The sequence below is a fragment of the Nansenia antarctica genome (genome assembly GCF_963989245.1).
Source record: "Nansenia antarctica genome assembly, chromosome: 5".
Classification (NCBI taxonomy): Eukaryota; Metazoa; Chordata; class Actinopteri; order Argentiniformes; family Microstomatidae; genus Nansenia; species Nansenia antarctica.
This window is the reverse complement of record NC_137690.1, coordinates 49903036-49917898: the sequence shown is the minus strand read 5'-3', so window position 1 is coordinate 49917898 and position 14863 is coordinate 49903036. Positions and strand designations below refer to the sequence as shown.

The following is a 14863-nucleotide window of genomic DNA, read 5'->3' as shown; positions in this document are numbered from 1 at the left end:
CTAGGCAAAGGCAGAGATGGTGTTATCCTGAACAGTCAGTCATAAGTGAATGTAAAGGCATGGTGGTTACACCGTCTGTCTGCTAAGATTGTTGGTGTCATGTTGAGGGAGAGCAGGGACTGGGTGTGTACCAAACCCTCTTAAAGCCTCTCACTCATCCCTCACTCTCTCGCTGCCTGGGGAAATAAGGAGTGACAGAGGGGGGGGGGGGGGAAACCCAATTGAAATGAGTGACACCTCGCAACACCTCAACCCATCTAATATCTTGCTTGGGTGGAGCTCACAAAGAAAACAAAAAGAGAGTTTTTCCTTTCCGGTTTTTCATCTATTTTCTTCGATTGTTGCAAGTTAGCACAGGCAACAGCTCTCGCTAAAGGAAAATCCAGGAGCGAGGCTTATGAAAAATAAGCCTGCATTTTCTTTTAGCGACGTTAATGGAATACCCCCCAGGTCTTAAAAGACGATGCACATAACAACAAGCAACCATTCTACAGGCATGTGGGGGGAGGGGCCTTAGAATGGAACAACCAATGAAATTGCGAGGACATTCTCCCAATCACACGTCCAGGTCAACCCAAAGGAGGCGCGAGAACAACATGAGTGTGTGTGTGTGTGTGTGTGTGTGTGTGTGTGTGTGTGTGTGAGTGTGTGTGTGTGTGTGTGTGCGTGAGTGCGTGCGTGCGTGCGTGCGTGTGTGTGTGTGCGTGTGTGTCCTGACCTGTTTGGTGCGTCTGAACATGGGTGCTGGACTGGCGGGGCAGCTGTGGCGTGCGGCCAGGCGGGAGGCGGGGGTCTTGAGACCCTCCATGGGGTCAAACAGATCCAGATTCAACACTGGGAAACTTCCATAGCTGGAGGAGGGAAACCATGGGAGTGTCAATGGGCTGTGAGTGCTTGTCATTCACAATTGACAGTTTTGTCACTCCAGACAAGGCAAGGCAAGGCAAGGCATATGTATTTCTATAGCACATATTCATAAAACTTAATGTATACTCATAGTCCTTTACATGAACACATGAGATAAAGTAACAATTAATACTCGTAATGTGAAACCTAAACTCAACCAGGGTTCACTACAACCAGTACAATTAGCTTTAGGGAGATTCAAATCACACAATTCAAACCTGATTGGATTAGTAATGTTGACATTACTACATCCAGGCAACCCTCAACCCTACATCCAGGCAACCCTCATTTCTAACAAAACATATTTTACCTTGTTTTACTAGAGAGAATGTATCCGTAAGTTGACAATTTACCTTACATTTAGAGAATGTATCCGTAAGTTGACAGAAGGTGATTTGCTGGGGTCAGGGATCAGGGTGCTGGGGTCAGGGTCAGGGTCAGGGTGCTGGGGTCAGGGTCAGGGTCACGGTAGGGTCAGGGTGTAGTACCGTACCTGTAGCACAGAGGGTACTCCTCTCCCTCAGGCAGGGGGGGCAGCTCAGGGGGCGTGATGAAGACTGTGTGCTCGCTGCGCTGTGATTCGTCAATCTCTATAAGCCTGGTCTCCTCCGGCCTATCACCATCCACCTTGGGGGAGGAACCCACAAACATCATTGTAAAGACGTCGACAAATCAAATCAAATCAAATCAAATCAAATCAAATCAAATCAGGCAGGTCTGTGTGAGCTGATCCCCGGGGCCCTCAGAGAGACAGCAGGGGACCTCAGTTAGTTACTACCTGTCTGTTGTCTCTGTGTCAGTCTCATCCTCAGACACTTAGACGCCTGGAATAACAACTACTCAAACCTGTGTGAATGTGCTGAGTCAAGTATTATTGTCATTATTACCGTAGTAATTAATTAATTTGGGTGAATCACACCTCTGCCAGGTGTGGCTCCGAATCAGAAAAGTGAGGTGTTCGTGGGGAGTGCTGTGGGAGATTGACGCGAGGTAAAGGCAATGGCTATGCATCAGGATTTAGTTTTCTCCAAAGGCCAAGTCTGACGTGTTTGTCCACCAGACTTTTCGAGCTTATAGCACAGGAGTCCCTGGGAACCAGATGAATGTGTGGTTAATGTACGTTCCATGCTTTACAATGAGCCCGTTGGGGGGTTCTCTCTGAGTGGCTCCCTATGTGGCTGTTCTTTCTCTGCTGAAAGACAAACTTTGTATGCCCAGCAGCATCTGAGGAGAGAGCTCTTGACAGGAGGAAAATGATGATAATAGTCCAAATACAGAATAAAAAGGTAATAAGGCTAGTTCCCAGTCTACACACTGCTTCTGTGTTTGTGTGTGTGTGTGTGTGTGTGTGTGTGTGTGTGTGTGTGTGTGTGTGTGTGTGTGCGTGCATCGTGTCTGTGTGTGTATGCGTGGTGCGCATGAGTGTGTGTGTATGCGTGCGTGTGCACGTCCGTGTGCATGCATGCGTGTGTGTGCGCGAGCGTGCGCGTGTGTGTGTGCGTGAGTGTGCGTGTGTGTGTGTGTGTGTGTGTGTGAGATGCTTCTTTGCTTCAGCTCTCTCGGCTCAGTGGGTACTTGATGACTTCTGCCACTGAATGATTTAAGTGACTAAAACGGCACTTTGTGTTGAACACTTTTTCCTCAACAGCAGTCGGAGGGTCGAGAAAAAACGTAATGGGTTTTTAAATCACAGGCTGTCTATAGAGAGACGGTCAAAGTCAAATAAGAAATGTCTCTCTCTCTCTCTCTCTTTCACACACACACACACACACACACACACTGGTCCACTCTACAGAAACTGAGAGAGCTTATGTACTCCAACAACAGATCGATAGGTTGATACATTGTTTATAAGGGCAGTGTTCAAACTGTATAAATCTACACCTTCTGGGGACTTGCACCCATACATCCTGTATAAGCCTACTATACATCTCTAAACTACTGGACATCTCTAACTAGAGTACAATCTATAGGAAGTGGAATCCACAGCCAAATCAGAGGGATATCGATGGCCTTGCACTGTACTTGTAAAGTCAAACCAACTGATGTAATTGTAGACACTTTCAAAGTAATCACCAGTTTCAGAGAAAAACAATGATGACTTTTTTTCTGCAGAGCTAAACTACACGAGATGATGAAACCAACAAACAGAGACACACCAGATAGTAACGATGAGAAGACAAAAACAGCCAAAAGCCACAGATCTGTTGGGGGGGGACGGGGAGGGACGTCAAAAACAAAATAACAAATGTGAATTCTCAACTTCAGAGAAAAGCGAAACAAAGTTTCTTTGTTTTCTGGTGGGAGAACATCCAGTTCAACTGCTTTGGACATGAAGCTCTCTGAGGGAGTGTGTGTGTGTGTGTGTGTGTGTGTGTGTGTGTGTGTGTGTGTGTGTGTGTGCGTGTGCGCGTGTGCGCGTGTGCGTGTGCGTGCGTGAGCCTGCATGGAGCTTGGTGGGGTTTTCTGTGTTCCTTGGAGAGTGTGTAATCCTATCAGGGAACACGCAGAGCAGTGAGAGTGATTGGGACTATTACTAGTGTATAAATGTGATACTGAGAGTGGAAGAAGGCTGATACTCTTCATGTCAGTCAGGTGACTTGGATGATGGTCTTAATTTCCACAAGTGGCACACATGTGTCGCACACAGACACACACACACACGCACACACGCACACACACACACACACACACACACACACACACACACACACACACACACACACACACACACTAATACTGGAGCTGACTGACTCACAACTTCACTTCAATATCACAGGATTGAAATCACTGAGGCGTAAAAAGCCCTCCTCAGAGCGAGTCATGAAAAATGCAGGGTTGAAATCTAAGACATTGTGTGCTCGTGGCTCTTCCGTGAACCGCAGACTTGCTTTAAGTGCTGTAACAGCGAATTAGGTAGAATGTCCAAAAAAAGGCAAGCTGTGGATAGTGCAGAGTGGAGAGTCTGTGTGCTGTGCGGCTGAAAAGCTGCAGATTGACAAAGAGTTGTACGGTTCTTTGGTGGTGGGCACAAACAAATTCAGCACTGAAGTACTTACATCTCTCCCTCTCTCTAATGCACACACACACACACGCTCAATTACCTTTCCTCCTTTATCTGCACTGCGCTCAGAGCTGTAGAGCTGCGTACATAGGGAGGCAGAACGGAGAGGAAGAGAAGAGAAGAGAAGAGAAGAGAAGAGAAGAGAAGAGAAGAGAGAGAAGGAGAGGACAGGAAATAATCATGGTCAGTTAGAGACAGGTGAAGAAAAGCAGGACAGGTGGAAACTATCATGGTAACTAACGGTGGTAAAGCTCCAACTAGATTACACATGGATGGAGAGGGATAGAAATGACTGGAGGAAATGAATGAATTGAGAGAGGAAAAAGAAAGGGAGGGAGTGAAAAATGGAAGGAAAGAGGAAAAGGAAAGGATAGGAACATCATTTGTGGAGGGTGAGTGGAGGTTATATCAAGTTACACTGACATAACCACTCCTTACCTTGTCCACACAGTCGTCGAAGAAGGCCAAGCTAGCGTCCTTGTCGCTAACGAAGGAGCACTCCTCTATGAAGCGGATGAACATCTGAGTTTTGGTCATGAGGGAGTAGAACTTCTGGTGGGAGCGGTCGCGACTCCTCAAAAACCCTGGGAAGGTTGAAGGAGGGGGAGACGGAAAACAAGGGAGAGATTGAACCAGAAACCAGTCAACGGTGGAGCCATGACAAAGTCATAAAGTCGATCAAACTCTACAGATTTTAAACAAAAACTTCTGAATAAATCAACAAGATGGTCTCCATCACAAGGAAGCTTACATTTTAACCGTTTAGCAGGCACTTTTATCCAAAGCAACTTACAGTCAGAGATTACAGGGACAGTCTCCCTGGAGTAATGTAGGGCTAAGGGCCTTACACAAGGGCACACTAGTGGTAGGTGTTAATTGCAGATATTATTGTTATTATTATGGAACAGTCTCCCTCTGACAGTTAAGGTAGAGCCATCTCTAAATGTTTTGGGGTCAGGTCATGCTACATCTCTGGAAGAAAATGTTCCACAGGCATTAGGCTTTGATTTTACAACTTCTACGTAGTCATAAACACTCCTACCCATATACATACACACTGATACGCAGCACTTTTGTGTAAAGAATGACAAACTGTATTCTGATTGTATCTTGTATATTCTTGTGTATTGTATGCTCTTTGTATGTTTCTTGGTGTATTGGTTTTACATGTTCTTGTCTTTGTTGTTCTTCCCTACCAACGAGGACCACGTCGGAAACAAGTGTTTCAATACGCTTTTACGTGCTATCTTCTGGGATGTACTGTCTGTACTTTTTACCCAAATAAAAACCAATCAATCAAACAATCAATCAATTCCCAGGTGGGAATTCATAAACTTCTGATCACCAGTCCAACACACTATCCACTAGGACACTACTGCCCCAGAATCATGACATCAATTCGAATGGCTACTTCCAGCATGATAACGGACCATGTCCATAGCAAAAAATGTCCATGACAATGAGTTCGGTGTTCTTCAGTGGCCTTCCTCGTCACGGGATCTGAATCCAATAGAACACCTTTGGGATGTGGCAGAACAGGAGGTTCACAGCTTGAAAGTGCACCTGAAAAAAATCTGTCATCATGGACCAGAATCTCAAAGGAATGTTTCCAACATCTTGTGGAATCACTGCCACGAAGAACTGAGGTTGTTTTGAAAGCAGGCCCTACCCAGCGTATAGCGTATAGCGTTCCTAATAAAGTGCTCAGTGAGTGTAGGTGTGATTCACTTACTTAAAATAAATGTACTTTAGATAAAACTGTCTGCGAAGTGACTTGTAAAGGTAAACGAGACCAGGTCTGGACAAGGCCCAATGGTGTTGGGTATCACAGCTACAATAAGCACATGACTCCCCATTAAGGCGCTAAACCCAGTTGGCCAGACGAACAGCCTGATGGTGTCGTCAGCCAGACGAACCAGGATGGATGACCATTGGCTCACACTGCAGTTAGGGAAGCCAAGTCCCTGTGGTGTGGGTGTGAGTCCCTACGGAGTAATACTATTGGATCGTGTCACACACACACACCCACCCACACCCACACGCACACCTACAGTGAGTCACACACCCCGGACAGCGGGGGTAAGGAGAGTAGACGTGAAGGTCCCTTCACTGGTATCTATTACAAATGTCATGTGACACACCACCAGGCGAGGGACGTAGCGAACACCCTGGCTACCTCGTGGGCACTAAATAACCTTTACGAGACACGCACACACACACACGCAAACACACACACACACACACAAACGAACAGACATACGCATAGACACACGCACACACACACACACACAACACACACACACACACACACACACACTCACAAACATACACACACACACACTCACACACTCCAGCACCCACACACCACCCCCCCCTCACCACACAGACACACACACACACACACACACACACACACACACACACACACACACACAGCCCTCGCCTTTTCTCTCTCATTATGTCACAACACTGCAGTGGTCTTTCTAAACCCCTACAGTAACTCCCCGTCTGCAGTCTCATATGACTCCCATTGGACTCCCATGTCCTTGGCCATAGCTAGCGATGTTGACATCCTCCAACATCCTCCAACGCGCTCCAGGTGTGTGACATCCGCCAGTGTTCCCGGGACTTTAGACGTTGCTAAGTTGGAGCCCTTGGAGCATAGCAACAGCTGCAGCGCTAGGCTAGGCTAGCTGGCTAGCTCTTCATATCCGAGCCCTGAACTGCCACAATCCCATCACAACAACGCAACCCCTGCCCCCCCCGCCCCTGGCCCCTGACTCACCCTAACACTAACCCCAACACAATTCACCCCCCACCCCTCCCCTGCCCCCGCCCCCGACTAACCCTAACCCCCCCCCCCGCCCCCTCCCCTAACCCCATCCTATCCAGCATGAGTACCCAGAGGAGAAGCAGTTATGAGGACTCTCATGTATTAAACAACACCATCTGGGTGGAAGGCAAGGCAGCTGTGCATGGGAAGCAAGGCAGGCAGACGTCATTGTTCTCTGCAGACATAACACTGTCACAATTAGTGATGAAATGCGACACCGTGCCTGTGGTTTAAAACAACAACAACTCTATTGACGTACTCGGAGTAGAAACAATGTGAACAAGAGTTCATAATAACTGGATGTGGAAACAGTTGGCAAATATATAACGCTCGTTTAGCCTCTTTGATTTCAGACGGGGGGTGTTAGTTCTGTTTCAAGGGAGGCTGGTGGAGGTAGAAATCGGAGGCCGGGCTCATTGTAATGCATGGAACAGACTGAGACATGGTATCCAATCACGGATACCAGTCCTCATTCCATTCAATGCAATACGCAATCAGAGTTCTGCCTCCACCAGCCTCCCCTGTGCTGCTTTGTTTCAACCAAAGATGAGGTAAAACTCCTGGTGTTATTGGGGGGTCATTGCCAAGGGGTTGCAGGTCCCACCTTGCAGGTCGAACAGCGAGCTAGCGTCCGTAGCCTTCTCCGAGGGGGCCTGGGTGATGGGTCTCAGGTAGGACCGGTAGCCTTTCAAGATGGCCGCCATGAAGCGGAGGAACGCCTCCTGTATCTCCATCTCCAGCGTGTGCAGACTCTTCCCACAGCTCAGCTCTGAGGCATCACTCATACTCATCTCCATCAGGCCGTCCGGTCTCTGCTGACCTGGGGAAGAATCAGACGGACGCACATAAAAAACAGAGAGAGAGGCGGATGGTTAGTCAGCACAAGGAGTGGTGGGGAAGTCTCTGGAAGTGACACTGAATCCAAGTAGTGAATTGGATATGGTATTTAATTTGTTTATTTATTTTTTCAAGTGCCATACATATCTCACTGTGTTCACCTCTTATAACAAACACAAATTGGTATTTGTCTTGCCATACGAATACAAATACAACATTTAACTTTCTTGGTTTAACACAAATAGGTTCTGCACTGTATGGCTGTCCAGATAGTTTTTTAAGTTCAGTTTTTGTTTCAGAACTAGCTGAAGGGTAAAGTCACAAGCCAGTTGTGGCCTGGGGTGGTCCAGTGGTCCAGCGCCGCGATCTACAGTGCACACATATGCCAATGTCAGCATGGGTTAGAGTCTGGCCCCATGCCCTGCTGACATGCCCACTTCTCCTTACTTTCCTGTCTGTCTTCACTATCTATATCCAATAAAATGAAAAATCTGAGTGGGACACCCCCACTCAAAAAAGAAATATCCATAAAAAAGAACAAGCCAGTTCTATGTTTTCTACAAGCCAGTTCTTGTTTTCTACAAGTAGTAATTCTCTAGTCTAATCCCTCGTTCTGCGCACAGTCCTGACAGGTGTATTGATTGGCAATCCTCCAAGCGAACCACTCATGCATGCAGACACCGGGCAGATTCCCAGACTGACTGCATCTTGGAATAAGCAGTTATTAGATTTGTGTATCAGATGTGGTGGTCTCTGGAGCTGCTTCTGGTGGTTCTATATATAATCTACCAGGAGAGAAACGGTATGTTGTGACATATTGGGGACAATTATAGTTACAGAAGAGAGACAATGGAACAATGGTGCTATGCTGGGTCTTCTATCTCTGTTTCTATCCATTAGCTTAGTACTTCTCTCTTCATTCCCTCTACCCGCCTGTACAGTTTCTCTACTGTAAATAATAATAATAATAATAATAATAATAATAATACAAATAAATGAATAAAGTCATTATTCCTTCATCTAGCATTGTAACTGCCAGTGGCTCCTGGCCCTAGCATAGATTCCTTTTTCTTGCTATGAATGATGGATAGATGATTAACTTACTAAATATAAAATGTAGTACAGAGTGTATGAAATGGGAGACATCAGGGACAACAACACTTGCCATTGTAAGATCATAAACAATGTACGAACAACCTTTGTTACTTAGAATTCCTGTTTTTGCAATGTTTATAACTGCAAGGAAGGTCTTACGCATTTCTTTAGATGGTGTTATGTACAGTAAACCAGTTTTTTCAATAGTGACTGTAAGAAAGACACTCAAGGAACGTGTACTTCACCCTAACCTTGTTAAAACGTTGTTGGGAAATCGTTAGCAGACAGAAGCAACAAAGGGGTGGAAACCCGTTTGAAACGAGTGACACCTCACAACGCATCAGACAAATCAAACACCTTTGTTGATGTCGACGGAGCTCCAAAAAACACAACTCCGTTTTTTCTTCAGGTTTTCTTTCAATTTTCGGAAAAAAGGTTGACGCACATAACAACAAGCAACCATTCTCTGGGCAGGGAGGGCCCTTGGAATATTGGAACAACCAATCCCATCGCTCCGTCCAGTTCTATCCCAAAACAGATTGGCTAATCTAAAAATCTCCAGACCTCCAAAAGAGGCATGAGAACAACGTGATTTGGAGGTATATGTCTACACAAGACTTCACCTGACCTTCACCTTCACCCAAACTTCCCTTGACCTTCACCTTCACTGAAACTTCACCTGACCTGGTTGCAAAGATCTGTTTGGGGCCCAGTGCCATACCAGACCATACCAAACTTGGCCCAGTGCCATACCAGACCATACCAAACTTGGTCCAGTGCCATACCAGACCATACCAAACTTGGCCCAGTGCCATACCAGACCATACCAAACTTGGTCCAGTGCCATACCAGACCATACCAAACTTGGCCCAGTGCCATACCAGACCATACCAAACTTGGCCCAGTGCCATACCAGACCATACCAAACTTGGCCCAGTGCCATACCAGACCATACCAAACTTGGCCCAGTGCCATACCAGAAACACTTCAGTAAATCCTTTCATCCTCTACTCACCGTCAGCCAGCTGTTGGTAGAGGACACTCAGCACGTTCATCAGGTTCTTACAGGCTTTCTTTGGCAGAATCTTCCAGGTCAAGGCTCTCTTGTCCTCGTTGCTGGAAGGCAGAATCACATGGTGAGGATGGGTGGGCCCAAACAAAGTCTAGTGGTTCAAACATAGACAGGGCTTTATTTTAGGCCGGCGCAAAATGGACAAGACGCAATTTGTGTCGGCGGTAACAGGTGAAAATACCACCACGCTGGAACGCCATCTCTCCTGTGCTCAAGTAGCAGTAATGAGCAGGTCAAGTGTCATCAATTTTTTAAAAACGTGTTTGCGCTAAGACTGGTTTTTACGCTGTTAAAATAGAGCCCACAGTGATTTGCAAGAGTTTGACGTTTGCTTGATGTAAACTTGAAGTTGGCAAGCTAGGAGCAATACAGACCCACGTTGACCAACCTGTATGGAGCTATTTTAGTGCCAGCAGAAATTGAATTGTATTTGACAGATTGAATTGAATATGAGCACAAATTGAATTGTATTTCACAGATCTGAATTGTATTTGACAGATTGAATTGAATCTGAGCACAAACTGAATTGTATTTGACAGATTGAATTGTATTCAATTCAGTTTTCATTATTTTCATTCAGTTTTCAAATTCAGTTTCTCTAAATACAATTCGGTTTTTCTCAAAATACAATTCAGTTCTCAAAATACAATTCAGTTTTACTCAAAATACAATTCAGTTCTCAAAATTCAATTCAGTTTTTCTCAAAATACAATTCAGTTTTAGAGGCACTCATCCGGGGACTCTGGGCTAGGTAGAATAATAGAGCACCGATTCTAACTACCATCCCTCCCATCCGACGTCGTTATATTATGGAGAAAAGTAATGAAATAGGCAATGTGTGTCCTTTCAGTCTGCCTGAGGTGTTGTAGGGGGGTATTTAGTATAACAGGCTAATGGGTTTATTGTGAGTTTACTTTGATTGTTTGTTTATTGCCTTGATCACCGTATTGAGAAGTCATATGGTTATGGGGGGTGATATTGCAAGGTAATTTAAGCACCTGCGCATCTTGCATGGCGGTAGTGGAGAGAGAGGGGAGCGATGTATTTTTGTTGACCGCATTATACGCATATTCTATAGGCTACGCATTGTTTGTTATTTTTCTGGTTTTGATCGCTTATGGATTATTTTTGTACGTCGCCAAGTTTGATTGTTCTATTCAATAAATGATCTCGCTACAGGTGTCATATAACCCTAACCCATATCCTGTCATATAAAAGTACCTTATTGAATCTCCAGGTAATGTATTTCTGACATCCATCACTTTTGCTGTCGTTAAGATCAGGGATCTCAAGTCTCACGCATTGGGCGTAAGACACACGCGGCGTGTGAGCGTGTGAACGGGTTGAAATGCGTGTGTCTCACGCCCAATGCGTGAGACTTGAGAGCCCTGAGTTAAGATACTTTATTTTTCTGTTTGGTAGTCTGTCCAATGTGACACTTGCCCTCCTCCACCGGCCCTAGTTTTGGATGTAGCTTGCTGTTCATTATTTTCATGATAAATCGTAGCTAGCTAGCTATAACATCTTCATATACACCATACAGGCTAAATAATGATTAACAGTAATCACCCTAACCCTACTTTGGCAAATGCCCATTGAACAGATTTATTCATTATCCTATCTTAAGAAAACGAATGTAACACTCTCATCTGGGGATTTACACGGCAAATCAAATGAAGAACTACACATCCCTGATGACAGGGAGATGACATATGACTGCTCGGATGAATCAACCCCTATTTCATCAATTTTCTCTATATAACGACGCCGATCATTGATCGGCAACGACACTATATAATAGTTTGCCTAACTGGCCATCGGATTTGGGCTCCTAATATCTAAAAAGCACTACGGTTTTCTTATTTTATCGGATTAAAGTAGCAAAGACCAGACATTTCCATTGACCGCCAGTCAAAGTTCTACACTTCTATCACCCAAAAAGGGGCGTGGACATGACGGGAGAGCAAAGTACCCGGATGCGTTGCTCTTATGAATTCGGATGGGAGGGATTAGAATCGGTGCTCTATTATTCTACCTAGCCCAGAGTCCCCGGATGAGTGCCTCTAAAACTGAATTGTATTTTGAGAAAAACTGAATTGTATTTTGAGAACTGAATTGTATTTTGAGTAAAACTGAATTGTATTTTGAGTAAAACTGAATTGTATTTTGAGAACTGAATTGTATTTTGAGAAAAATTTAATTGTATTTAGAGAAACTGAATTTGAAAACTGAATGAAAATAATGAAAACTGAATTGAATACAATTCAATCTGTCAAATACAATTCAGTTTGTGCTCAGATTTAATTAAATCTGTCAAATACAATTCAGATCTGTGAAATACAATTCAATTTGTGCTCATATTCAATTCAATCTGTCAAATACAATTCAATTTCTGATGGCACTAAAATAGCTCCATAAACCTGACAATGCTGAAATCTTAAACTTCCTCAACTTTAACCACATCCCCAGAGTCGGTCAACCATTGGGGAACATAGCCTTCTCTCTAAACTTGCGACTCATGGGTAGGGCATTATGTAACTAGAGACAGAGAAAGGGATGTGGACAAGAGAGCATCTGGTATGTTTGTGGCTTGCTAGCTTAAGGGGTCAGCAGCAATTGGAATTCATTAGGAGGCCAACCAGTAGGTTATAAGAAGAGAGAGGGGGGGGTACTTTAAGGGGAGGGGGGTGGATGTTGAGGGGGAAAGACTTGAAGTTTTTCTTGCTAAAGGATTCTGCACTTTAAGCTATGCACTCTGACTGACCCGTGTGCTGCTTCCAGCCTCTTCGCTAAGTGGTGTGTGTGTGTGTGTGTCTGTGTGTCTGTGTGTGTGTGCGTGTGCTTATGCTTGTGGTCTCGATGCTGAGGAAAGAACAGAGGACACATTTCCGTGGTCGCAAAAACCACTCCACTCCACTCTAATCCGTGCCAGCTATCTGCAGCAGGGGAGGGGTCAGAGGTCAATAGCAGCAGTGCTCACTGGGAGATGGTGTTGGTGTCCAGGTCCACACAGCTGACATCAGGAGGGGGGTCGTAGAGGTCAAAGTAGCGAGAGTCCAGGCCCACGATGAAGGGGCAGGGGGCGCTCAGCACGTCAGCCAACGCCAGAGGACACAGGGGGATGTAGGGACACGGCCAGTGGAAGGGGAATATCATCTAGAGGAGGAGATGAGGAGAGGAGGAGAGGAGGAGAGGAGAGGAGGAGGAGAAGGAGAGGAGGATAGGAGAGGAGGGGAGGAGGGGAAGAGAGACAGAGCCAGAGAAGGTGGGGAGAAAGAGAGAGAAAGGGGGAAGGAGGGAGAGAGAGAGAAAAGGATGGAGGAGGGGATAGATAAAGAGAGAGAGAGAGTGCTCACAGACAAACTCTTTATCAGTCTTTTAAAGAAAAGAAAAGGATGCTTTAAAAGTTTTTTTGTGTGTTTTTTCCTACTCACAGACACCAGGGCTTCGGTGACGCTGGTCAGCACCGCGGGCCGCAGGGAGTGGACCAGGATCTTGTGTTCCGTCACCGCGAACACCAGCAGAGTCACCGCGTTCTCCGGTCCGAGGTTCTGAAGCAGCGTGGAGAACCGACCGCCACTGTAAACCCACCCACAGACACAAACACCCCCACGTTAAACACAAAAAAAGAAAAATCATAATTTCACGTCAAAGAAACGACCATTTCATACTGTCATCGCTAGATGATAACTCAACAATGAGATATGAGAGAGGCAAGGGAATGAGTTGTCGCTCACATTGTCCTAGATCATGTAGATATAGATATAAATCATATATATGGTAATTTAGCTGGGAACAGCTGTAAGTGCTGTGCTGGAGCTGCTGCACATTCAGATTCAGATTCAGATTCAGATTCAGACAACTTTATTGATCCCATTGGGGGCAATTCATTTGTAGCTTACTCCTCATTCAGACACAAACAACATACAACAGTACAATGTCATGTCAAGCACAGTTCAGTAAACAGACAACTAGGTCATTAAAGGGCACCATTTAGTTGTGTCAAAAATGTATAATAAATAAATAAAAGAAATCAGAAAAAGAAAATAAAAACTACTCCACTAAGAACAGTGCATGGTAAGTCTACTTGAAGTGATCACCATCTGAGTTCAGTAGTCTGATAGCTGAAGGGATAAAAGATTTGGAGTGACGGTCGGTCTTACTCCGAGGAACATTAAAACGACAGCCAGAAGGCAACAGCATTCGGCAGAACCACAGATGTCTTACCTGAGAGGCACCGGGGAGGACACTGGCTGACTCAGCATCAGGCTGTCATGAGGGGAGAGCTGTGGAGGCGGCAACAGATGACATTTTAACCATTGAATAGATAATCATAATAATAGATTTTATTTAAAAGCGCCTAGTGTACAGTAAAAAAAAAGGGGGAAAAAGAAAGAAAGAGGAGAAGCAGGACAATAAACAACAAAAAGAAACACAACAAACAAAAAAAGGCAGCTATGGGGATAGTGATTCATAGTAATTTAGCAGACGCTTTTATCCAAAGCAACTTACAATTAGAGATGACAGGGACAGTCTCCCTGGAGTAACTTAGGGCTGAGTGCCTTACTCAAGGACACACTAATGACAGTGTTCCCAGATGGGGATTTGAACTCATGACCTTCTGATCACCAGTCGGACTCACTATCCACTAGGGCACCCCTGCAGGAGATATGATGTACGAAATGACTGCCAAGCATCAGCTAGGTGGGTGCAAGACATCGCTAGTGGAAGAAGGGGACTTACCCTGCAACAGGCTGGTGAAGGTAGAAATCGGAGGATGGGCTCAGTGTAAGGCATGGAAATGGAATGAGGAATGGTATCCAACACGTGTTATTCCGTGCCAAGCATTACAATGACGATTTCTACCTCCACCAGTCTCCCCTGCCCATTCAAATTATCCTTGAATGACTTGAACAGGGCCATACATTATTGAATGGAAGACTAAATAACCAAATAACAGGCACATCTAGGGACACCAAAATAACAGGCACGGCTAGGGACACCTAAATAACAGACACTGCTAGGGACACCTAAATAACAGACAATGATAGGGACA

The 14863-nt window shown here is 45.2% G+C and overlaps 1 protein-coding gene across 1 annotated transcript in view; it reads right to left on the bottom strand.

Annotated features, from left to right (window-relative positions):
• Positions 1-14863, bottom strand: part of LOC308158447 (C-myc promoter-binding protein-like) — a gene marked incomplete at both ends in the record, with an annotated part of 52101 nt that overhangs the window by 22659 nt on the left and 14579 nt on the right. Inside the window, 9 exons of the mRNA XM_080532037.1 lie at positions 719-851; positions 1400-1533; positions 4011-4049; positions 4409-4554; positions 7408-7623; positions 9751-9851; positions 12788-12963; positions 13242-13386; positions 14035-14093. Of these exons, the coding sequence (XP_080388163.1) occupies positions 719-851; positions 1400-1533; positions 4011-4049; positions 4409-4554; positions 7408-7623; positions 9751-9851; positions 12788-12963; positions 13242-13386; positions 14035-14093 (1149 nt within the window). The remainder of the gene's footprint in view (positions 1-718; positions 852-1399; positions 1534-4010; positions 4050-4408; positions 4555-7407; positions 7624-9750; positions 9852-12787; positions 12964-13241; positions 13387-14034; positions 14094-14863) is intronic.